Consider the following 26,798-nt stretch of genomic DNA (forward strand, 5'->3'; position numbering starts at 1 on the left):
GGCACTGATGTCGAACTGGAAAATGCTACTGCCGCAGTTTCTTTGTCGTGTCGAGTAATACTTGTTCATTTTTCTCTCTGCTGTTCTTGCCGACCTTTACAGCACCACACGTTCTTTTGGGAGGGAATTGACGGCTCCAGGGTCCTGACCCATTTTCCACCTGGTAACAGCTATGAAATGAATGGCAAGGTAGCAGAGGTAAGTATGAAGTAAGCTTCAATCTCAGAGCAGGGGTCAGGTACAGTGATGCTTGAGCTGAGGGACTTTTTTCCCCTCTCCTTTTGAAATAGGATTTTCGCCCAGCCACACAAGCAATAAAGACACTCTGCTAGTGTCTTGCCCAGAGGGTTTATGAACATAGAAACCAGAAGCAGGAGTAGGCCATTCGGCCCTTCGAGCCTGCTCCACCATTCATTATGATCATGGCTGATCATCGAATTCAATATCCTGACCCACCTTCTCCCCTCTTCCCCCCTTATACCATAATAGCCCCAAGAGCTATATCTAATTTCTTCTTGAAATCACACAACGTGAATGAAGTCCCACCATGTCCATTCATTGTGAAAGATCTCGAGCGTACCCGGTAGATAACCCTGTAATTTCTCGCTAAGGCCACCCTTGCCTTCACACAACCTTAGGAAAACTCCCTCCCAGCGGATCCTATACCTGTAGGTGGAGGTCCCAGCCAGATCCAGGTGCAGACTGAGAGGTGGTCCTCTGATCCACTTTGTTTTTTCACTTTTTGTTCAGAATCTCATCCTGTGCGTCTCCTGGTCTGTGAGGTTATAAAGGAACATGTCCCACCAATCCTGTCCTTTAAAACCGGACGTTAGCCCTGGAGCCAGTGGACACGATGGCCACTGCAAGGTCCACTGCTGTAGAGAACACCATCGCAATGCAGTCTTTTACCTTTGACACTTAGAATCATAGAATCCTACAGTGCAGAAGGAGGCCATTCAGCCCATCGAGTCTGCACCAACAACAATCCCACCCAGGCCCGAACCCCATGTATTTACCCTAGCTAGTCCCCCTGACATGAAGGGTGCAACTGAGCTTGGCCAATCCACCTAACCCGCACCTCTTTGGACTGTGGGAGGAAATCGGAGCACCCGGTGGAAACCCACGCAGACACGGGGAGAATGTGCAAACTCCACACAGACCTGAGGCTGAAATTGAACACGGTTCCCTGGCGCTGTGAGGCAGCAGCGCTAACCACTGTGCCACTGTACTTGGCGTAAACAGAAATCTGCCAGCAGATTACTTCACTGCTACCACAAAACAACGACAAATTGTGATAATATAGCACCCACAACATCGCAAGACTGGAGCACTCACAGACAAAATGTGGCAACAAAGCGCATAGAATCCTTACAGTGCAGAAGAGGCTATTTGGCCCATCGAGTCTGCACCAATTCTGACAGGGTATTTTACCCAGATCCTCTCCACCACCCAATCCCTGTAACCCCACACATTCATCATGGCTAATCCATCTAACACAGACATCTTTGGACACTAAGGTGCAATTGAGCATAACTGCCCACCTTTGGACTGCCGGAGGAAACCCACACAGACACGGGGAGAACGTGCAAACTCCACACACACACTGACCCAAGCCGGGAATAGCACCCAGGTCCCTGACACTGAGACAGCAGTACTAACCCCAGTGCCACTCCTAAACAAGAGAATGGGAGCATTGTGGCAATGTTACTGGACTAATGCTCCATAGACATGGATTCAAATTCCACCTGGGGAATTTAAACTCAATTAATTAATAATTCTAGAATAAAATGCTAGTCTCATTAATAATGATCACGAAACTAAAAAGCCATCGAGTTCACTAATGTCCTTCGCAGGTGGAAATCCGCCATCCTTACCAGGTCTGGCCTACATTAGACACCAAAACTCTGATTGGCCAAAGAGTTGCCATGGAGAAAGTAATGGGGAACTATAGGCTCCCCAAGCTCCGCATAATTCAAAAAGTTTAAAGTTAAAGTTTATTTATTAGTGTCACAAGTAGGCTTACATTAACACTGCAATGAAGTCACTGTGAAAATCCTCTAGTCGACACACTCTGGCGCCTGTTCGGGTAAACTGAGGGAGAATTTAGCACGGCCAATGCATCTAACCAGCACGTCTTTCGGACTGTGGGAGGAAACCGGAGCACCCAGAGGAAACCCACGCAGACACAGGAAGTACGTGCAAACTCCACACAGACAGTGACCCAAGCCAAAATCCCTAGCACTGTGAGGCAGCAGTGCTAACCACTGTGTCGCCCACAAATCTTCATTTCCTGACCAGGTTTGAAGTAGGAATGACAGAGTTTTGGTCCTTGACCGCTTATGGCAGTTTCTAGTGCTGGAGCAAAGTAAATCAGGGGTGCACAAGAGGGCAGAATTGAAGGAGGCAGAGATCTTGGAGGGATGTAGGATGGGAGGAGGTTACAGAGATAGGGAGAGATGAGGCCATAAGCAGTTTGAGGTGTTGCTGGACTGGAAGCCAATGTTAACCAGAGAAGGAGAAAAGCTAACTCCTTAATATAAAGATAATCATTGTTCCTTTCACAAGAACACAAGAAACAGAAGCAGGAGTGGGCCACCAGGAGAGATTGGGTAAACTGGGGTTGTTCTCCCTGGAAAGACGGAGAATGAGGGGAGATCTAACAGAGGTGTACAAGATTATGAAGGGGATAGATAGGGTGAACGGTGGGAAGCTTTTTCCCAGATCAGAAGTGACGTTCATGAGGGGTCACGGGCTCAAGGTGAGAGAGGCGAAGTATAACTCAGATATTAGAGGAATGTTTTTTACACAGAAGGTGGTGGGGGCCTGGAATGCGCTGCCAAGTAGGGTGGTGGAGGCAGGCACGCTGACATCGTTTAAGACTTACCTGGATAGTCACATGAGCAGCCTGGGAATGGAGGGATACAAACGATTGGTCTAGTTGGACCAAGGAGCGGCACAGGCTTGGAGGGCCGAAGGGCCTGTTTCCTGTGCTGTACTGTTCTTTGTTCTTTGTTCAAGCTGCCCCACCATTCAATACAACCCTGGCTGACCTATGCCGGCCTCAACTCCTTTTCTGTGCCATTCCCCCCTCGACCTCTATTCCTCGATCTCTCAAATATTTATCCACCTCCACTTTAAATACTTCTAAAGATCCAGCCTCCACCACCCTTTGGGGTAGGGACCACATCATTTTCCTCAGTTTTAGTCGAATACACGCTTTGCTCCTGCAGCCGTGGGTGCAGGTGTTTTAGAGTTCACCTACGCGATTGGGGCTATTTTTGTTTTCTATTTTGGTGCCTCGTCGGAACGATCCACACCACCCCCCCCCCCGCCAGCAAATTGCAGCAATTTGTTTGTGTGTCTGAGCTATAATCGTGTCTCTTAACGTTCCATTATCTGCTGGGGAAGGGCAGGTTTCCTTTCAAACACTAGAAAACTGGGAGAGAAACCTTGAACAGTCTTTGTGTGTTTTTGTAATCCTAGAAGCCTGAAGCAGCAGAGCCTGACGTAGGCCCCATTGACTGACGAGAGGGAATCAATTGCAATTAGGGATGGGCAATAAGTGTTGGGCCCGAGCCAGTGACGTCCACACCCCATGAACAAATAGAAAAAAAAGTATTTTTCTCTTAAAAGCACAGTCCAGATGTCAAGCCTTTTAATTCTCTGTCACCTTGCTGGACACATTGACCTACTTATGAAATGTGTCAAAGGCTGTATTATTTGACTTGCGGTTACTTGAAGCGGTCTGCCACAATGCTGCCTCCCCTGCTCTGTTTACTGTGATGCTGAGATGGCGGCGTTGGATACTGTGTTCCCAGTGTTTGGAGTGTCGAGCTTTCACTTTCCAACGGAGGAATTACATTTAAATGCTTTCAAATTCAGCGTAGCTGCTTTGCATGAGTCACGTTGAGGGATCTATTGAGGCCAGTTCAAAGCCATTGTCTTTTCTTTAAAAACATGTGGAGCGAGAGATCACACAGCAGCCAAGAGGAAAGCTTCATCAGAATGGTGCAAATAACAATTTGAATTCAAATTACATTTTCACAAGCATTTGACAGCGCCAGTAGCTTTGATTGCTTTTCTCGAATAGTGGAATGGAAAGGTGTTTTGGTGATGAAATAAACATGTCTTAAAATGTTGTATTCTTTAAAATCAGCTCCCAATTCATTATTTTTGATTTGATTTGATTTATTATTGTCACATAGAATCCCTACAGTGCAAAAGGAGGCCATTCGGCCCATCGAGTCTGCACCGACCGCAATCTCACCCAGGCCCTACCTCCATATCCCTACATATTTACCCACTAATCCCTCTAACTTACGCACCTCAGGACACTAAGGGCAATTTTAACATGGCCAATCCACCTAACCCGCACATCTTTGGACTGTGGGAGGAAACCGGAGCACCCAGAGGAAAGCCACGCTAGACACGGGGAGAACGTGCAAACTCCACACAGACAGTGACCCGAGGCCGGAATTGAAGCCAGGACCCTGGCGCTGTGAGGCAGCAGTGCTGACCACCGTGCCGACCGTGCCACCCAGGTTCAATCCCCAGCTCGGGTCACTGTCTGTGCGGAGTCTGCACGTTCTCCCCGTGTCTGCCTGGGTTTCCTCCGGGTGTTCTGGTTTCCTCCCACAGTCTGAAAGACATGCCGGTTAGGTGCATTGTGTAATGTATTAGTATGCAGTGAAAAGGACTGTTTCTTGCGCGCTATACAGACAAAACATACCGTTCATAGAGAAGGAAAGGAGAGAGTGCAGAATGTAGTGTTTCTGATAAATCTCGAGATTTTCTTGAGAATTATTAAAACATTCATCAATAAAACATTTCCATTCTCTAGATTTAAGTGTTGTGCTGATAAAAATATTTCCACCCCCGCTGCATAGAATCCATTCCTGTCTTCTTCACCACATTTAATTTAGTCTTTGCAGAAATATTTAACACAGCCTTGAACTCCAGTTTTCTCGTTGGCCGCTGTTTTATTTTTGTTTTGGGGCTCCTTATTAAATTTGCAGTTTATTTTCTCCTTTCCTTCCTTCCGCTCCGCTGGGAGTACACCAGTGGGCAACACTCCCAGATCTCTCTCATTCCGCCATTCAGACAATTCGCCAGAATAACATTTCCTCTCAAATTTTGGCTGCTTCTCGATGAGTAAAACATCTTGTTTCCTTTGGACCACACAGCTAAGATCAGGAACTCTGTGCTGCAGGAGGGCGGAGGTGCTTGAGGCATAAATTTTTTGTCTTTTATGCTTTGCCAGTCAGTTTTGGAGTTTCGGTGCCTTCCCTCGCAAACCTCGGTCTGCTTTGGCCCCTTGGGCATTCCCCCACACTTCACCCTCTCCACAACCGATGGGCACGCCTTCAGCCATGTCGCTTTCAGGTTCATAGAATAGGATCCCTACAGTGCAGCAGGAGGCCATTCAGCCCATCGAGTGCACCGAATCGTCGACTGAGCATTTTGCCCAGGCTCTTTCTCTACATATTTACCCCGGCACGGCGGCACAGTGGTTAGCACTGCTGCCTCTCAGCGTCAGAGACCCAGGTTCAAATCCCGGCTTGGGTCCCGGCGGAGTCTACACATTCTCCCCTTGTCTGTGTGGGTTTCCTCCGGGAGCTCCGGTTTCCTCCCACAGTCCAAAGACGTGCTGGTTAGGGTGCATTGGCCGTGCTAAATTCTCCCTCAGTGTACCCGAACAGGCGCCGGAGTGTGGCGACTTGGGGGATTTTCACAGTGACTTCACTGCAGTGTTAATGTAAGCCTACTTGTGACACTAATAAATAAGCTTTAAACTTTGACCCTCCTAACCTACACATCGTGGGACACGATGGGGTAATTTAACATGGCTAATCCCACCTAACCTGCACATCTTCGAACTGTGGGAGGAAACCGGAGCACCCGGAGGAAACCCACGCAGACACAGGTGAACGTGCAGACTCCACACAGACAGACACTCGAGACCGAATTGAACCCGGGTCCCTGGTGCTGTGAGTAACCACTGCCACCTTGCTGCACTAACGGGAAACTAGTGGCCTGAGTGAAGGGGGTCAAGCGGGGCCCCCTAGGGGTGTGGGCGGTGGGCAGGCGGTGCCCCCTGGCATTGGCACCTTGGCAATGCCAGTCTGTGCCCACAAGGGGGTGAGGCCTGTTGGAAGCATGGCCTGACAGGGTGGGGGTGTCCCGCTGCCACTCTGCAGACAGGATTGGTGGGGGAAAGAGGGAGGCCAGCGATTGGGAAAGGCTGGAGGGGGTCAGCTTGCTGCGGGGTTGGCACTGCAGCAAGCTGGTAACTGTCGGGAGGGGGCGGGTGGCCGGGGCTGGGCCTGGGAATGATTGGGGTGCCAGCGATCGGGCCGGAGGCCCTTTGTCGTGGAGATCACAGGACTGGCCAGCAATCGGGAGGCCGGCAGTGTGGGTCCGCTGCATGTACACCAACCTCGGCGCTGACAGATCGGCGCATGCTCAGTGATCTGTTCAGTGCTGGCCTCCTGGGCAGGAATAAGCCCTATCCATTGATTTATAATTATATTCATGCTGGCGGCCTCTGCAGTGCACAGAGTGTGGGAGATTCTCCCCTGAACTCCCACTGGAAAAAAACAGCGTGAATTACTCCAGTTTTCATCCGAATTTGAGTTGGAACTTTTTGGGGAGAATTCTGGCCTATATCTCTCTCTCCTCTCCTTTAAGATGCTCTTTAAAACTTACTCTCTGAACCAAGCTTTTCTCCACCTGAGCTATATTGCCATCTTTAGCCCGATATCACAGCATGTCTCAGTGCACCCCGGCGAAAAGCCTTGGGTGGCTGTGTGGCATTCACAGCCGCGGCTTGCTGTTGGTCACAATATTGCTGAATGTCCGAATGACAAAAACCAGAACCAAAATTGATTTTGTCCCAAAGGATTTAACCATTTGCCTCCCCCACCCCCTGTGTTACAGCTGCTGGATACAGTCAAAAACAACAAAGATAAGGGCCGTGTGAATGACAGTGTGTTCCTATTTGGGTTTGGAGATGGAGGAGGTGGACCCACCCAAAACATGTTGGACCGACTGCAGAGAGTCCAGAACACAGACGGACTGCCCAGGTCAGTGAGCAATCCCTGGTTATAAAAATCTCGTACATATAAACTATATATTTTTAATTATTTATGAGTGTCACAAGTTGGCTTACATTAACACTGCAATGAAGTTACTGTGGAAATCCCCGAGTCGCCACACTCTGGCGCCTGTTCGGGTTACACAGGGAGAATTTAGCATGGACAATGCATCTAACCAGTACGTCTTTTGGGAGAAAACCGGAGCATCCGGAGGAAACCCACGCAGATACGGCGAGAATGTGCAGACTCCGCACAGACAGTGACCCAACCCGGGAATTGAACTCGGGTCCTTGGTGTTGCGAGACAGCAGTGCTAACCACTGTGTCACCGTGCCGCCCTGGTTATAAAAATCTCGTACATTTTTAACTAACTTCCCACTTAGGTCTGGCCTGAGCGGAGTCATTATTCACCTGCCATTTTATGTTCCTGTCATTATGTCAAGTTGTGTGCAAAGTATGTATTGTGTATATAAAATATATATTTTTAAATTCTTCATGCAACTGCGTATTTACAAAGTCATAATTGCTTGTGGTTTAAGGGGACCCAAGCTCCTGTGAAGGTGTGCAATTCATATCCTGCTGAGTTCCTATTCATAGCGATGCTACTGAGGAGGAGGACGGAGCATAGAAAGAGACACCATTGTGCTGTGCCAGTGTTGTGAAGTTGAGTAGAGTAATTGTAAACTGGTGTTTGCAAAGTTGTAAGATGCCAGGGAGAGAGCATTGCACGGTCCCTTTAAAAATGTGGTGCTTTTTCTATGCTTAGAAAGCTTAAAAAAAAAGCAAGTACAGATAGAGTGCCCAAAATGAAACATTTGTAATAGAAGGCCAAGCAGCAGGGTTACCAAAGCAACAGGTTTTCCAGTATTTGAATTCAGCCTATCGATTTGAGTTAGGCACTTGGATACCAAGAACCTATTAAATTTAAATCCGATGGTTTTGGCAACCTAGGATCAATCCTATTGTGAGGGATATTGATCTGTCATCACAGGTATAAAAGGAAGGGGGCAGTGCGACAGAGGAAGAGAACAACTGCCACCTGCCATAGCTCATAGCTTTTATCTCAAAGCCTCATCTAGATAGCAAAGAAGAATCAACAGAACAGGCCCAGAATATTCCGGAAGAGACAAAACCTGGTCGTAATTTAGAGTGACTGAAATTCTATTTTTTTTTGTTAATGAGTGGGAATTGTACTTATCTGAACAGCATTCCGTTAGAATCATGTTTTATTCGGTTTGTTAATAGTTTAGTTAATTTGCTCATTGTTAATGAGATAAATAAATTATTACTTGTTGACTTTAGAGAGTGTGTCAGGGAGTTATTTTGATTTAACCACTAAAAGCTGTTGAAGAGCAGATCATACCACTTAACATTCACTTTTACAGATTACTGGGTGAGGGGTTAAGTGTTAGTTCTCGGACGGGGGATCCACTTCTGCTTCATAACACGAGCAACCTAGGAAATAGTCTTTGAGGTGTGGGAGTGTATTTACTGCGGATCCCCCCCTCACTCTGCAGATGGTTAGTCATCATGGGGGGATTGAAGTACTGGGGGGAGAGAAAAAAACAAAGTATTTTGGAAAGAGACTTGCCTTCAGGAGGGTTTTGGCTACAGGGAAGATACTTGGCTATTTGGATGGTATAGTGGACTGGCAGATTGTGTCAAACATTTTCTAGCCTAAAGCGCTCGATTTCAGATGGGAATCGTCCCTAGAAACAGTACCCTGGTGTTAAATTGCACTTGTGTGCCAAGTGTATCAGAAATAAGAACAATACCCAGTCATTTTCAGCTGTTTTTTTCTGATCTTGATAACTTGGGACTCCTCCAGAGACAGGTTCCCAGTCTAGAGGGGTGGCCGGCAGCATTAGGCTTCTGGGCTCTCCACAGGGTGTCCCTGAGCAGAGGCCTTAAAGGGACATTTCAGGTTAAGCACAATCTCCTCTTGAGCAGCTAAGCATCTCAACATGTCCACGCAACCTGTAATTAATGTCACAAAGGATCAACTACTTGGTCTTCTGTGTTGGGTACATGACATTTTTGAAATGTACTCCTAGCACAAATACTATGTGATCGTTCATCCGTTCTCTGAAAATGCAGTATATGTTGCCTAATTATTCCTGCAACTCACTCTGAGCAATACCATGGAGAGTCCACTGTACACACAAAAGGGCTGATTTCTTTCGGTGTTCTGACAGTGATATCCTGCTTGGACAGACTCTCCCTGGAGGGAAAAGAGCTGGGTGAGTGGTCCTGGGTCATTTATAGAATCATTTATGCTGCAGAGGAGACCATTCGGCCTATCGAGCCCATGTTGGACTCCTGCAGGGCAATCCCCAAAGCCCTACAAATTTATTTCCTACAAACGCCCATGTGATTTCCTTTTGAGATGTTTCCATTTCCACCATCCCCAATTTCTATAAGCAGGACCAAGAACGACACTGGAATTGTCCCCAGGGTTATTGCCATGTTAGCCGTGGTTTAGTGAATGGCATTCTCGCCACTGAGTCAGAGAGGAGGTGATGGCCTAGTGGTATTATTGCTAGACTATTAATCCAGAATGTTTTGGGGACCTGAGTTCGAATCCCACCATGGCAGATGGTGGAATTTGAATTCAATAAAAAATATCTGGGATTAAGAATCTACTGATGACCATGAAACCATTGTCGATTGTTGGAAAAACCCATCTGGTTCACTAATGTCCTTTAGGGAAGGAAATCTGCCATCCTTACCTAGTCTGGCCTACATGTGACTCCAGAGCCACAGCAATGTGGTTGACTCTTAACTGCCCTCCAAGGGCAACTGGGGATGGGCAATAAATGGCGAGAAATGGGAAGGAGCAGCGCTCCAAAGGCTAGTGGCATTTGCTACCAAATAAACCTGTTGGACTTTAACCTGGTGTTGTTAGACTCCTTACTGTGTTTACCCCAGTCCAACGCCGGCATCTCCACATAATAAATGGTGGCCAGCCGGTGACACCCATGTCCGATGAATGAATAAAAAAATATATATTGCTAGACTATTAATCCAGAAATTCAGGTAACGATTTGGGGACCCGGGTTCGGAGTTTGAATTCAATAAAAAATATCTGGAATTAAAAATCTACTGATGACCATGAAACCATTGTCGATTGTTGGAAAAACCCATCTGGTTCACTAATGTCCTTTAGGGAAGGAAATCTGCCGTCCTTACTCGGTCTGGTCTACATGTGACTCCAGAGCCACAGCAATGTGGTTGACTCAGAACTTCCCTCGGACAACTAGGGATGGGCAATAAATTCTGGCCAGCCAGCGACGCCCAAGTCCCACAAATGAATAAAGGTCGCGGGTTCAAATCCCATTCCAGACCTTGAGCCCAAAAATCAAAGCTGACACCGCAGTGAAGTACTGAGGGAGTGCTGCGCTGCTGGGGTGAGACGCTGTCTTTTGGTTGAGATGTTAGTACATAAATAAATATAAAGTAGTTATATAAATATAACAGGGAATTAAGGAGAAAATCATAGAGAATAGTCAATCTCAGAATGTGGAACTCATGACCATAAGGAGTAGTTGTGGAAAGTGGCACAGATGCATTTAAGAGGAAGCTAGATCAATGTAATAACTCAGGAGTCAGCTGTAAACGAACAGTGCTTTATTGCATAAAGTCAAAATAAAGCCAAACCACAAGCCTGTGGTGAAACCCATGCAGGTCCCAACCGGGACTTTACAACAAAAGCCCCGCTCTGGGGCCTGCTTTATAAAGAACACGGGATACGAGTTCCACCGGGCAAGGTAATTACCAATCTCCCGGGAATTCGTATTCCATGCGTCCTACTGGGATTAGGGATTCCCCATATCAGGCGGCACAGCGGTTAGCACTGCTGCCTTCACAGCGCCAGGGACATGGCTTCAATTCCTGGCTTGGGTCACTGTGTGTGTGTGTGTGTGGAGTTTGAACATTCTCCCCGTGTCTGAGTGGGTTTCCTCCGGGTGCTCCGATTCCCTCCCACGGTCCGAAAGACATGCTGGTTAGGGTGCATTGACCCGAACAGGCACCGGAATGTGACGACTAGGGGAGTTTCACAGTAACTTCATTGCAGTGTTAATGTAAGCCTTACTTGTGACTAATAAATGAACTTTAAGTCCTGGGGGTTATCGTAATAAGCTTGTGGGAGGACACCAATAGAACGGCGTGTTGATAGTTTAGGTGGAATAGGTGGGAGTAGGCTCATGTGAGGCCTAAACCCAGGCATGGATTTGTTGGGCTGAATGACCTGTTTCTGGGCCCTAAGTACTTGGTAATAGCACAATAACTGCCAACCAGGCTTCTCCTGTTTAACATTAACCAGTCACGCTATGGATACGAAAATCCAGCTCCTTGTAGCTGAGGCCAGTTCAGGGTCAGTAAGTTGCTGATCCAGGGAGCCGAATCAGAAAAATTTATGATGAAATGTTTTCGTTTCCTTTATTTCTGTATTTTAAAAACTGTATCTGTAACAAGGTATGTTGTTTGCCACGTGTTGAAGAGTTATATATGAAAGATTAACCCTATCGTGCTAGCTACTAACTGACACTCTTTATCTCAGGGTGAAACAGTCCAGTCCAGAGATCTTCTTCTCAATCCTGGAAGCTGACACCACAATGCTTTGTACCTGGGTTGGTGAACTCTTCTTGGAGCTACACAATGGTACCTATACTTCCCAAGCAAAGGTGGGAACCTTTCTCGTTGTTAAGTATTGTGGGGACTGGAATAGTAATCCAGTGACCCAGGCTAATGCCGTGGGGACACAGTTACAAATCCCACCAGGGTGGCTGGAGGAATTTAAATTCAATTGATTCATTAATCTAAAGTGAAAAGCTCAGTGATGGTGACCATCCAACCATGGATTGCTGTAAGTCCCATCTCCTTCACTAATATCCTTTAAGGAAGGAAATCTAGCCTACATATGACTCCAAACCTTTGTGGCTCTGAACGACTCTCTAAAATGGCAGAGCAAAGCACTCAAATGTACCAAACCGCTGCAGGAAAGTGAAAAGGGAATTTTTTTTTTACTCATTCATGGGACGTGGGCGTCACTGGCTGGTCAGCATTTATTGCCCATCCCCAGTTGCCCCTTGAGAAGGTGGTGGTGAGCTGCCATCTTGAATCGCTGCAGTCCGTGTTCTGTGGGTTGACCCACAATGCCGTTAGGGAGGGAATTCCAGGATTTTGACCCAGCGACTGCGAAGGAATGGCGATATATTTCCAAGTCAGGATGACAAGTGGCTTGGAGGGGAACCTCCAGGTGGGGGTGTTCCCATGTATCTGCTGCTCTTGTCCTTCTAGATGGAAGTGGTCATGGGTTTGGAAGGTGCTGTCTTAGGATCTCTGGTGAATTTCTGCAGTACATCTTGTAGATAATACACACTGCTGATACTGAGTGATAGAACATAGAACATTACAGCGCAGTACAGGCCCTTCGGCCCTCGATGTTGCGCCGACCAGTGGTACCAATCTAAAGCCCATCTAATCTACACTATTCCAATATCATCCATATGTTTATCCAATAACCACTTGAACGCTCTCAACGTTGACGAGTCCACCACTGCTGCAGGCAGGGCATTCCACGCCCTTACTACTCTCTGAGTAAAGAACCTACCTCTGACATCTGTCCTATATCTATCACCCCTCAATTTAAAGCTATGTCCCCTCGTGCTAGCCAACACCATCCGAGGAAAAAGGATCTCACTATCCACCCTATCTAATCCTCAGATCATCTTGTATGCCTCTATTAAGTCACCTCTTAACCTTCTTCTCTCTAACGAAAACAGTGGTGGAGGGAGTGGATGTTTGTGGATGTGGTGCCAATCAAGCGGGGCTGCTTTGTCCTGGATGGTGTCGAGCTTCTTGAATGTTGTTGGAGCTGCACCCATCCAGGCAAGTGGGGAGTATTCCATCACACTCCTGACTTGTGCCTTGTAGATGATAGATCACCCAGCATTGACCTAGGGACGGGAGCACTGTCATTGGGTTAAAATCCTGGAATTCCCTTCTCAACAGCAGGGGCAGGGAGAGATAATTTGAGGAGGGGCAATTAATGGGAGGGACGCAAATCACCAAGACAACTGGTGGAAAGTACTCCTCTTCCTGGTCCACAAGCAGTGCTGGAAAAGCACGCAACTATTGGATGGGGTGGATCTCTCCTCCCAGCTCACCTTGGTTAAACCGGAATTAGGGGTATTTATGTTGGGGTTAGGTTCTTATTTTTGAGAAGATACACCCTGCCACCACCCCTGCCCCCAACCCCCAGTTCCACCGCAACTCTCCGCTCTCCTGGGGTGTTAAAATTCGCCCCCCCCCCCCACGGCAAACAATATACATTTATACCTCCAAATTACAGGGAATAGTCTTTATTACTAACAGAGGGCGGTGGGACGGCACAGTGGTTAGCACTGCTGCCAGAGACCCGTGTTTGATTCCCGGCTTGGGTCACTGCTTGTACGGAGTCTGCACGTTCTCCCCGCGTCTGCGTGGGTTTCCTCCGGGTGCTCCGGTTTCCTCCCACAGTCCGAAAGACGTGCTGGTTAGGTGCATTGACCATGCTAAATTCTCCCGCAGTGTACCCGAACAGGCGCCGGAGTGTGGCGACTAGGGGATTCTCACAGTAACTTCATTAAGGCATTAATGTAAGCCTACTTGTGACGCTAACAAAATAAACTTTAAACTTCAGAGTGACACATAGATTACTGTAACTTTGCAGCTTAGAACTCCTTGCTGCACTCCTCCATATTGGGATTGCAGCCAGAGCAAACCTTCATGGAAGCCATTATTGGAACTAGTTAAAGTTTTTTTCACATTATATAAGACTGAATTGAACAAAGTGCCGTATATGTTTTCCAACTGTTTGGAGGTAACTGAAAACCTGTACTGCACTTACTATAATAAGAACAAAGAAAATTCCAGCACAGGAACAGGCCCTTCGGCCCTCCAAGCCTGCACCGACCATGCTGCCCGACTTCACTAAAACCCCCTACCCTTCCGGGGACCATATCCCTCTATTCCCATCCTACTCATGTACTTGTCAAGACGCCCCGTAGAAGTCACTACCGTATCTGCTTCCACTACCTCCCCAGGCACCCTCTGTGTAAAAAATCTGCCTCGTACATCTCCTTTAAACCTTGCCCCTCGCACCTTAAACCTGTGTCCCTTAATACTGGCTGATCCCCCCCCGGAAGTACGGTAAAAGTGGCAAATACCAATAATATAGTGAATGAGGGAGAACTAAAATGATTCTTAATTGTGGGATTTTACAGTAAAGGAGGAAGTTAAAGTTATCTTCTTATTTTCACTTCCCTGTTTTTCCCCCATATCCTTTCAGAACCTATATTTACTTCCCTTTTAAAAGCTCAAAGTATTTTGTAATACATTTCAAACGGCTACACCTAGCATTTGTGCTATTTGTTTCGCATTCCAGTGCATTTGATCAGCAATGTTTTGGATAATGCTTCATATGAACCCCGGTCACAAATTTTGGAAGGACATTAATCACATTTGAAGGAAACTTTTCAACATTAATTCTGATTTAAATGTGTATAAGGTGAACATTTTGATAACTCTGTACTGTTATAGAAATATTTGGTAAAGAAGGAAAATATATAAATCATTTTGGCCTTCAAATTTTCATAGAATCATAGAATCCTACAGTTCGGAAGGAGTCTGCACCAACCACAATCCCACCCAGGCTCTATCCCCATAACCCCTAGCTAGTCCCCCTGACACTAAGGGGCAATTTAGCACGGCCAATCAACCTAATGCACACATCTTTGGAATGTCAGAGGAAACCGGAGCACCCGGAGGAAACCCACGCAGACCTGGGGAGAATGTGCAAACAGACAATCACCCAAGCTTTATGCTAAAGTTGAAGTTAACTGGGAAAAACCACGTTGTAAACTGATGGATGATAAAGGAAATCAAGGTTAATCCAAGACTGGATCTTGCCAAGCCATCTGGAAACAGAGACAATGGAGGACTTGAACGCTGTAGCGAAACTCCTAAATTTAAATATACCGACTTGCTTTTTTTAAAAAAAAAAGTCATTTACGGGGTGTGGACATCGCTGTCTATGCCGGCACTTATTGTCCATCCCCAATTGCCCCTTGAGAAGGTGGTGGTGAGCTGCCTTCTTGAACTTTGGCAATCCATCTGGTGTAGGTACGCCCACAGTGCTGTTAGGAAGGGAGTTCCAGGACTTTAACCCAGTGACAGTGAAGGAACAGCGATATATTTCCAAGTCAGGATGGTGAGTGACATGGCGGGGAACTTACAGGTGGTGGTGTTCCCATGTGTCTGCTGCTCTTATATGTAACTATATAGATTTAATTATGTAATTATATATTCATCTATTTGCAGTGGTTTTAAGATCCTGGACCAGAAGCTCAATTTACATTAGAATGCCAGACTAGACCCCAACAATTTTTTATTTTGGCATAAATGTGTGGAAAAGCTGCTTCGCTTCAGGAGTAATTCCCCTGACAAATTAGGGATCTTTTATAGTAAAACAGACTTTATTTAATAACACAGTTTAAATATAACTCTAACAAATGAAACAGCTTAACCATTTACAGTTGAACAATATTTTAAAAATGAATGACAACTTTAATTTCTAACTTATCACTGTTTCAGTTCCAAATAGGCAACATTACTATTACAGATTTACAATACTACTTTAAATATGATTAGCAACCATAAATATACTTCCTATAATGAGTGTAGTCTGTCTTGAGGCTTTCAGAGAATGAATTTCAGAGCAGCTTGTAGAACTCTGTCTTCAAACAATTCCCAGCCAGAACTGAAAAGCTGTTTCTCTGCTAAAGACCTAGCTCCTCCCATTAGCCACATCATCACATGACCCGTCATACCTAAACCCACCTTACGTTCCTTTAATCAAAGTCTCAGAGGTAATCTCCATCTATAAACAAAAATCCATTCACTCTATCCTAAGTAAACACTGCATGGCTAAAACTGATAATGAATCGTTGAAAGATTTCAAGAGGGGGATAGACACATTTCTAATGAAAAAAGGGAAAGAGGGATAGGGGAACAGGTGGGGAGATTTGAGACCAGGGAGAGACCAGCCATGATCTGATTGAATGGCGGAACAGGCTTGAAGAGCTGAACTTGCCGACCTCTGCTCCTAATTCCTATGTTCCTGCTCTCCCAGTATCTGAGCTGAATGTTTTCCAGACACACCGACTGCGTGCAGAATAGAGCTGAATCTGTAAACAGTCCCCTGAAACAAAAAATTATATATATATATATCTAAATATAACATTAGCACACAATCATGAGTAAAGAAAGCTATTTACTTTCTAGGCACTCATCAAATCTCACTTGTGTCATTGGCTGTGCCGAGAGCTCCTAGGCATTGAAAGAATTTGGATGAAGCTTGTAGGTGCAGCTGTCACTCATTACAATACCCGAACAACTCCACTCTGTCCTGTTACAGCAGCATAACCACGACTTGTCCTGAGGATACAGGAGGCTGAGAAGGTGATAAAAGTGCTAAAAGTCTCCAAATGGATGCCTCCTATATCCTCATTTACATTCCCTTTGTCCCATTCTGCATACCCCCACCCATAGAAAATTACAGCTCCGAAACAGGCCCTTTGGCCCTTCCTGTCTGTGCCGAACCATTTTTTGCCTAGTCCCACTAACCTGCACTTGGACCATATCCCTCCACACCCCTCTCATCCATGAACCTGTCCAAGTTTTTCTTAAATGTTAAAAGCGTTTAAGCGTTAAAGTGGTAAATGCATTTACCACTTTATCCGGCAGCTCATTCCACACTCCCACCACTCTCTGCGTGAAGAAGCCCCCCCTAATATTCCCTTTAAACTTTTCTCCTTTCACCCTTAACCCATGCCCTCTGGTCTTTTTCTCCCCTAGCCTCAGCGGAAAAAGCCTGCTTGCATTCACTCTATCTATACCCATCAAAATCTTATACACCGCTATCAAATCTCCCCTCAATCTTCTACGCTCCAGGGAATAAAGTCCCAACCTATTCAATCTCTCTATAGAACCAAGAAATCGCACTATAAATCTCCGCTGATCCTCTTTTCTCTCAGCTCTGACGAAGGGTCATCCAGACTCGAAACGTTGGCTCTATTCTCTCCCCACAGGTGCTGTTAGTCCTGCTGAGATTTTCCAGCATTTTCTGTTTTAGTGTAAAGGATTGTGGCTTTTTAAATATGTTGGAGTTTCTGCAATCCTTACACTGGTTCAAAACCCCATTGGCTGGAACCATGCCCCATTGACAGAATTGGCCATGGACCCTGGGGCAGAATGGGAGGTTTTCACCACTTCAGTCCATTTGAGAAGGTTATAAATTGCATCCAGAGTCTCGGGCACACGGTCACCGTAATCACATTATTCCACTGTCGATGGGGAGAGATGGTGGCGGATCGATAATGTCACTGCGCTGGTAATCCAAAGGCCCGGGCTAATGTTCATTCGGGACATTGGGTTTCAAATCTCGTGATGGAAGCTGGTGGATTCAAATTCAGTTATTAATTTCTTGAAATTAAAAGCTACTCTCAGTAATGGTGCCATGAAACTATCATCAATTCGTCATATTTCACATCTGGTTCACTAATGTCCTTTAGAAAAGGAAATCTGCCGTCCTTACCCGGTCTGGCCTACATGTGACTCCAGACCCACAGCACTGTGGTTGACTCTTAAATGCCCCCTGAAATGGCCCAGCAAGCCAGCCAAGAGTAATCAGAGATGGGTATCAAATTCTAAACTTGCCAGTGATGCTGGCAAGAATTTTTAAAAACGATCCGTGGTAACTATTCAATTTAAAATCTGATGCTGCAATTCTTTTAAATTACTTCAAATTTAGTTTAAGTTGATGCAACTTCAGTAAATTAATTCTCCCTTGTTACACAAACCCTCTCTCTGACCAGCAAGCAATTAAAGCCATTGGCCTGTTCCTTTACCTTCAGCAATTACTTGAAGCCCCATATGATCAATGTCTGACCGTATTGACTCATCAGGAATCATTGAATCCCTACGGTGCAGAAGGAGGCCATTCGGCCCATCGAGACTGCACTGATTCCAAGAGCATCCCACCCAGGCCTCTCCGCCACTTTATCCCCATAACCCCGCGCATGCCTAATCCACCTAACTTGCACATCTTTGGACTGTGGGAGGAAATCGTAGAATCCCTACAGTGCAGAAGGAGGCCATTTGGCCCATCGAGTCTGCACTGACCACAATCCCACCCAGGCCCTATCCCCGTAACCCCACATATCTACCGTGCTAGTCTCCCTGACACTAAGGGGCAATTTTCCATGTCCAGTCAACCTAACCTGCACGTCTTTGGACTGTGGGAGGAAACCGGAGCACCCGGAGGAAACCCACGCAGATACGGGGGGAACGTACAGACTCCACACAGACAGTGACCTGAGGCTGGAATCGAACCCGGGTCCCTGGTGCTGTGAGGCAGCAGTGCTAACCACTGTGTCCCCGTGCTGTCCAAATGAGTTTGGGAGGAAACAGGTGTAATTTCACTTTGCCAAAATCACTGCATTGTGGGCGGCATGGTAGCACAGTGGTTAGCACTGCTGCTTCACAGCTCCAGGGACCTGGGTTCGATTCCCGGCTTGGGTCACTGTCTGTGTGGAGTTTGCACATTCTCCTCGTGTCTGCGTGGGTTTCCTCCGGGTGCTCCGGTTTCCTCCCACAGTCCAAAGATGTGCGGGTTAGGTTGATTGGCCATGCTAAAATTGCCCCTTAGTGTTCTGGGATGCGTAGATTAGAGGGATTAGCGGGTAAACTATGTAGGGATATGGGGGTAGGGCCTGGGTGGGATTGTGGTCAGTGCAGACTCGATGGGCCGAATGGCCTCTTTCTGTACTGTAGGCTTTCCATGATTCTATGGACATATTTTACTTAGTTGTCAAATTTAAGGTTCTATCCTGTGAAACATTTTGGTGTGAACTGTTTTATTGAATATTGCTGGCAGGATGTTATATATTTGACCTTGCATTTTAAAATCAATCACACCAAGATCTTGCTGTGGTGAGGTGGTGTAGCCCCCAGCTGTCACAGGAATTGTCATTCCTACTCGTAAAGGAGACGGCGGCTGCTGCTTCATTGAGCCCTCTAGGGCACATCAAGATATCCATCTGGTTGTATCACAGCTTGGTATGGCTGCTGCTCTGCCCAAGACCGCAAGAAACTACAAAAGGTCGTGAATGTAGCCCAATCCATCACGCAAACCAGCCTCCCATCCATTGACTCTGTCTACACTTCCCGCTGCCTCAGAATAACGGCCAGCATAATTAAGGACCCCACGCACCCCGGACATTCTCTCTTCCAACTTCTTCCGTCGGGAAAAAGATACAAAAGTCTGAGGTCACGTACCAACCGACTCAAGAACAGCTTCTTCCCTGCTGCTGTCAGACTTTTGAATGGACCTACCTCGCACTAAGTTGATCTTTCTCTGCACCCTAGCTATGACTGTAACACTACATTCTGCACCCTCTCCTTTCCTTCTCTATGAACAGTATAGCATGCAAGAAACAATACTTTTCACTGTATACTAATACATGTGACAATGATAAATCAAATCAAATCATATCAAATACCATCCAGGGAAGCTGTGGCCTTATTGAAGGGAAAATACAATTGTGATGGTATGAGCAGATTATTGAGCGGTGAAGCAGACGGAAGGGCCAAAAGGCCTTCCCCAATTTCTCATGTTCTTACGATGAGGCTTTTTCACTTATTTAGGAGCCACCATTTTGAGGAATCACATGATCTACGTCTGGGCAAAGGGAAGATCTCCCTCAATTGTGAAAAGTGGACAGAATTACTTAGAACTTACACATGAATCTGCCACCTGCTTCTTGTCAGTACTCATGGTCACACAGACCTTGTTCCTCTCTACTTCATGTGCCACTGTCTGCGTACCCTCAATTCCTTTCTCCCTCATTTACACTTAGCTTTAGTTTATTAATTTAGGTTAGTTTGTTTATTAGTGTCTCAAGTAAGGCTTACATTAACACTGCAATGAAGTTACTGTGAAAATCTCCAAGTCGCCACACTCCGGCGCCTGTTCGGGTACACCGAGGGAGAATTTAGCCTGGCAGTGCACCCAAACCAGCACGTCTTTCGGGCTGTGGGAGGAAACCGGAGCACCCGGAGGAAACCCACGCAGACACGGGGAGAATGTAAAGACTGCACAGACAGTGACCCAAGCCGGGACTCAAACATGGGTCCCTGGTGTTGTAAGGCAGCAGTGCTAACCACTGTGCCACCGTGCCGCCCATTCTAGCTTCCTCTAAAAAGCATCAATGCTCTGGATATGAATGGTAGAAAGTGCAAACTATAATAGACCATTTGATTTATTAAACCTGTCCTTTCAGCAACTCTACCTCACCAATTTAGGTCCATTTTTGTCTTTCTCTACAGATTAAGAAAGGTAACCGTAAGTGTGAGTGTATCCTTCGCAGTATTGAAGTGGTAAGCAGCCTGGCCTCAGTCCAGAAAGACAGCTTCGAATATCCGAGTGCCCAGCTGCAGCATCTGTGGAGGTAATGTGTGTTTCATTTATTGCCTTGTTAATTTCTCTCTGCTTTTCGATTTCCCTATTCCACATAGAGTTCTAAGTTAATAATCAGAATCATAGCATCCCTACAGTGCAGAAGGAGGCCACTCGGCCCATCAAGTCTGCGCCATCCCACCTTTTTATCCTTCCCAGGCCCTATCCCTCTAACCCCACGTATTTACCCCACTAACCTACACATCCTGGGACAGTAAGGGGCAATTTAGCGTGGCCAATCCACTTAATCTTTGGACTGTGGGAGGAAACCGGAACCACAGGAGGAAACCCACGCAGACACTGGGAGAACGTGCAAACTCTACACCTCGACAGTCACCCGAGGCCGGAATTGAACCTGGGTCCCTGACGCTGTGAGGCAGCAGTGCTAACCACTGTGCTGCCGTGTCGCCGAAGCTCGGGAGCTGAACTGTTCCAGCCCTTTATGCAATCTATGGAACAAAATAGGTAGGCATTGTGAAAGAGGGATTCATTCCTTCTTTTGTCCCTTGTAATGAAGTGCTTCCCCTCCTCTTGACAGTCGTGCTGATGGCTGCACCAAGGCATCATTTTGTACAAGACCGCAGCCTAAGCCACAGGCCAGTCACGCTGGTAGAATGGACCTTTCATGAGTGACGTTCCTTGTTGGTGGAGCAGCGGACCATTTCCAGGCATTGGGAGTGTAGGAGAAAGTCTGGCGGAGGTGATCTCCAAACTCTGGTCACAATGTAGAAGAGTCAGTGAGTGAGCCTGTGAGTGAATCAGTTGTCCTCCCCAATTGTACTGTATGGGGCGGCACGGTAGCACAGTGGTTAGCACTGCTGCTTCACAGCGCCAGCAACCTGGGTTCGATTCCCAGCTTGGGTCACTGTCTGTGTGGAGTTTGCACATTCTCCCCGTGTCCGCGTGGGTTTCCTCCGGGTGCTCCGGTTTCCTCCCACACTCCAAAGATGTGCGGGTTAGGTTGATTGGCCATGCTAAAAAAAATTGTCCCTTGGTGTCCTGAGATGCGTAGGTTAGAGGTATTAGCGGGTAAATATGTAGGGATATGGGGGTATGGCCTGGGTGAGATTGTGGTCGGTGCAGACTCGATGGGCCAACTGGCCTCTTTCTGCACTGTAGGGTTTCTTTGATTCTATGATAAATTAGAGAAGGATTTCTAATGATTGGCTTCAGGAGTAGCTACTCTCAGAGGGCCAGCACTTGCTGTGTGTGTGCAGTTAGAATTGCAGCACCCATTGAAGATAGGGCTGAAGTTGTGATTGACGTTTAGGAAATTTAATGCTGCTTCTCTGTGTATTTAATTTTCCCACGGGTTGTGAAAACTTTACAAAAAGCTCTGTAAATAGTGGACTGAGCAGCACTGCATGCAGCTGGGATATTAAACCTGACTGGAGGCGAGAATATTGAAGCCTTTACATGGATGAGACCAGGGTTGGGAGGTTATTTCTTTCAGCATAGATTGAACAGCCTGGGCCACTTTCTTCCTCTAGAGAAATCTCTAAGATAATTAAAGGATTTGATAGTATTGGCATTGGTGGGGAAGATGTTTCTACTTGTTATGGAGAATCTAAACTGGCGGCCATAAATATCACAGAATCTCAACAATGCAGAAGGAGGCCATTCGACACATTGATCCAGCACTGACAACTATTCCACCCAGGCCCTGTCTCCGTAACCCCACCTATTTATCTTGCTAATACCCCTGACACTAAGCGGGGGATTTTACAGTCTCGTTCGTCCCGAAACTGTAAAATCCTGCCCGAGGTCAGTGGACCTTCCCGTGCCCCACCCCTCGTCCGCTCTGATTCCCGTGGCGGCCGGGCCGGTAGAATTCTGACCTAAGAGTCAATTTAGCATGGCCACTCAACCTAACCCGCACATCTTTGGAGTGTGGGAGGAAACCGGAGCACCCGGAGGAAACCCACGCAGACACGGGGAGAACGTGCAAACTCCACACAGACAGTGACCCAAGGCCGGAATTGAACTCGGGTTCCTGGCGCTGTGAGGCCCATAAACATAGCACCCAACAAGGGGCTTGAGCCCATGACCCTGAGATTAAGAGCTTCAAGTCCTACCATCCGAGCTAGCTGGGTACAATAGTCACTAATAAATCCAATAGGTAATTTATGAGAAGCTTCTTTCCCAGAGTGTGAGAACTTGCTGCCACAAGGAGTGATTGGGATGAATAATATAGATTCTATAGATAATATAGAGGTGGCACAGTGGTTAGCACTGCTGCCCCACGGTGCCAGCGACCCGGGTTCAATTCCCGGCTTGGGTCACTGTCTGTGTGGAGTCTGCACATTCTCCCTGTGTCTGCATGGGTTTCCTCCGGGTGCTCCGATTTCCTCCCACAGTCCAAAGATGTGCGGGTTAGGTGGATTGGCCATGATAAATTGCCTCTTAGTTTCAGGGGGGACTAGCTAGGGTAAATGCATGGGGTTGTGGGGATGGGTCGGATTGTGTTCGGTACAGGCATGATGGGCTGAATGGCCTCCTTCTGTACTGCAGGACTCTGTAACTATAAGATACATGTGAGAGGAATCTAGATAAACACCTGGGAAAAAAATTGAAAGTTTCTGCCGAGTAGGGTGAGGTGAGGGGTGGGGGGGAGGACGTGACGAGCATAAACACTGGCACATTTGAGTCAATTGTATGTAATTGTCACATTTCACAGACTACTGCTGCTCAATCAGTTCCACGATGTGCTGCCTGGCTCGTGTATTCAGTCTGTGGTGGAAGATGCAATGAAGTACTATGAAGGTAAGGCATCTGCCCTCACAGCTTATTGTCCAAGCATCCAAATCTGTAATTATGTTTACTTCTCAGGCTATTTGAGTAATGTATGTCTTTTTTTTTTGGTGTGATTCCTCACATAACTTCACTGTAGCTAATTACAATTTTTATTACACCAGATTATCATAATTACTGTACCATTAAACTTGTGTACATATAAGTGTAATTTTATCACTTTCAACTTGTTTCCTTGGGTTGTAGAGGCTGTCACACTTGTACATAATACTTTGAGGAAGATTTTATTATAGGGTTGATTGTTGGAGGAACTGCTGTGTTGCATTGAACATAGCAATCTGACACTGCCTCTAATCTCTATTTTGTAATTCATTGATATTTCAAACCATAGGCACCCAATATGGGACAGCACAGTGGTTAGCACTGCTGCCTCACAGCGCCAGGGACCCGGGTTCGATTCCCGGCTTGGGTCACTGTCTGTGTGGAGTTTGCACGTTCTCCCCGTGTCTGCATGGGTTTCCTCCGGGTGCTCCAGTTTCCTCCCACAGTCCGAAAGATGTGTTGGTTAGGTGCATTGGCCATGCTAAATTCTCCCTCAGTGTACCCAAACAGGAGTGTGGCGACTAGGAGATTTTCACGGTAACTTAATTGCAGTGTTAATGTAAGCCTACTTTTGACACTAATAAATAAACCTAAATAAACCTAAACCTTTTGTAAGGTTTTACGATGTGGAGATGCCGGCGTTGGACTGGGGTGGGCACAGTAAGAAGTCTCACAACACCAAGTTAAAGTCCAACAGGTTTACTTGGAATCACGAACTTTTGGAGCGCTGCTCCTTCCTGCCCAGGTAAGTCAAGGGCAACTAGGGCCACTCACCTGATGAAGAAGCAGTGCTCCGAAAGCTCATGATTCCAAATAAACTTGTTGGCCTTTAACCTGGTGTTGTGAGACTTCTTACTGTAAGATTTTATTACAGAGGGAATATTGCTGAAAGAGAGACTTGCTGCCGAAGCTTTTTGTCTTGCACTCATCAGGTCAAACACAAAATCAAATTACAAAATGATCATGACATACTTATACTACAGGAGCAAAGGGTGCTAATTGGGTGGCAAACCAACTCTGATTGGCCAAGGAGTTGCCATGGAGAAAGCAATGGGGAACTTTAGGCTCCCCAAGCTCTGGGTAATTCAAAAAGTTTAAACTTTATTTATTAGTGTCACAAGTAGGCTTACATTAACACTGCAATGAAGTTACTGTGAAAACCCCATAGTCGCCTACACTCCGGCACCTGTTCGGGTACACTGAGCGAGAATTTAGCATGGCCAGTGCTCCTAACCAGCACATCTTTCGGACTGTGGGAGGAAACCGGAGCACCCAGAGGAAACCCACACAGACACGGGGAGAATGTGCAGACTCTGACAGGGAACCAAGCCGGGAATTGAACCCGGGTCCCTGATGCTGTGAGGCAGCAGTGCTAACCATTGTGCCACCATCCCGGGCGCCCTTTAAAAAGGGCACAAGTCTTGAGTGTATTCCTTTTGCTTACAGAGAACAGGTCCCTACGTATGAATTTATGTTGCTTCCAACAAATGTGAATGATCCATGTTACAAGCTCAACTGATTATCTTAAATTATTTTTTACTGTAGCTAATAGCACACTCGGGATTGTTCAACAAATGCTGCCCAATCATGGAATTAAATCTAAAAGTGAATGTTCTGTTGAGTTTGTAATGCGGCTCAGTTTTGGTTACTGAGAGCAAGATACATTCATGCTCAGGGACCCGTTCTCTGCAAGCAAAAGGAATATGTTCAAACCTTGCACCAGCTTTGTGAATTATCTGTAGGCTTGGGGAGCCTTTGGTATCCATCGCTCTCTCCATGGCAATGTCTCAGCCAATCAAGATCAACTTGTAGATCAGTCTTTTCTCCTGTAGTGTAAATGGTTTGTTTGAAATTTGATGTCCTTGCATTTGTCCTGATAAGTGCATGATGAAAAGCTTCAGCAACATCTTTCTTTTTTCAGCAATGTTTAAACACAAAGAGAACTTGGTCCATCAAAATACTATTTGATTCAGCTTTGTTCCAATAAGTACAAAATGTTTTCTATTTGTTTAATAGGAAGCCTTGCTTTAAAAGGTTGCCTAAAACACTACGTACAACTATTTTTAGTGACTGAAAAGTGAATGTAAGTTCTTCTGCTGAAATTAAAAAGGTTACAGGGTCTCCCGGTGAGAGTGTCCTTCAATCCCTCAGAGTTACACATGAGCAAATGTTTATATGTCCTCTGGCAGCTATCTTATGGTAAGAAGTTTAACAACACCAGGTTAAAGTCCAACAGGTTTATTTGGTAGCAAAAGGCTTTTGCTACCAAATAAACCTGTTGGACTTTAACCTGGTGTTGTTAAACTTCTTACTGTGTTTACCCCAGTCCAACGCCGGCATCTCCACATCATAGCTATCTTATGGGCAGCACAGTGGGTAGCACTGCTGCCTCACAGCACCAGGGACCCGGGTTCAATTCCCGGCTTGGATCACAGTCTGTGCGGAGTCTCCACATTCTCCCCGTGTCTGCATGGGTTTCCTCCGGGTGCTCCGGTTTTCTCCCACAGTCCTAAAGACATGCTGGTTAGGTGCATTGGCCGTGCTAAATTCTCCCTCAGTGTACTCAAACAGACGCCGGAGTGTGGCGACTAGGCAATTTGCACAGTAACTTCATTGCAGTGTTAATGTAAGCCTACCTCATAGAATCCCTACAGTACATAAGCAGGCCATTCGGCCCATCGAGTCTGTACTGACCACAATCCCACCTGGGCCCTATTCCTGTAATCCCACACATTTACCCTGCTAATCCCCCTGACACTAGGGTCAATTTAGCATGGCCAATCAACCTGACCCACACATCTTTGGACTGTGGAAGGAAAGCAGAGTACCCGGAGGAAACCCACGCAGACATGGGGAGAATGTGCAGACTCTGCACAGTGACCTGAGGCCGGAATTGAACCTGGGTCCCTGGTGCTGTGAGGCAGCAGTGCTAACCACTGTGCCGCTACTTGTGACACTAATAAACTTTACCTTTAATAAGACTTTGCATTTCTACAGGAGCTTCATGATTCACATTCCAAAGTGCTTCAGAGGAGTATAATCAGGCAAAATGTCATAGCAACTCAAAGGCTGAGATGGGATAGTTTTAATTGTTTGTCATTTTTGACCTGTCACTGCGATTGTTGGCTGATCGCAACTTAATTACTCGAATTAAATTGAAATGTTTTAAAGGCCTCGCTGAATTTGAGCTTCCCATCTTGATGGCTTTAGCAGAGAAGTGAAGACACAGAAATTGTCAGAATCAGAGCATCAGCTTTGAACCTTCAGAGGCGAGGGCGGATTATTCCCTGT

General features: G+C 46.3%; 1 protein-coding gene across 1 annotated transcript in view; it reads left to right on the forward strand.

The window, feature by feature from the left end:
• Positions 1-26,798, forward strand: part of man2c1 (mannosidase, alpha, class 2C, member 1) — a 125,843-nt gene that overhangs the window by 53,504 nt on the left and 45,541 nt on the right. The window contains exons 11-15 of the mRNA XM_078200175.1: positions 103-198; positions 6,937-7,082; positions 11,655-11,778; positions 20,525-20,646; positions 23,332-23,417. Of these exons, the coding sequence (XP_078056301.1) occupies positions 103-198; positions 6,937-7,082; positions 11,655-11,778; positions 20,525-20,646; positions 23,332-23,417 (574 nt within the window). The remainder of the gene's footprint in view (positions 1-102; positions 199-6,936; positions 7,083-11,654; positions 11,779-20,524; positions 20,647-23,331; positions 23,418-26,798) is intronic.

Source organism: Mustelus asterias, chromosome 29 (assembly GCF_964213995.1).
Source record: "Mustelus asterias chromosome 29, sMusAst1.hap1.1, whole genome shotgun sequence".
Lineage (NCBI taxonomy): Eukaryota > Metazoa > Chordata > Chondrichthyes > Carcharhiniformes > Triakidae > Mustelus > Mustelus asterias.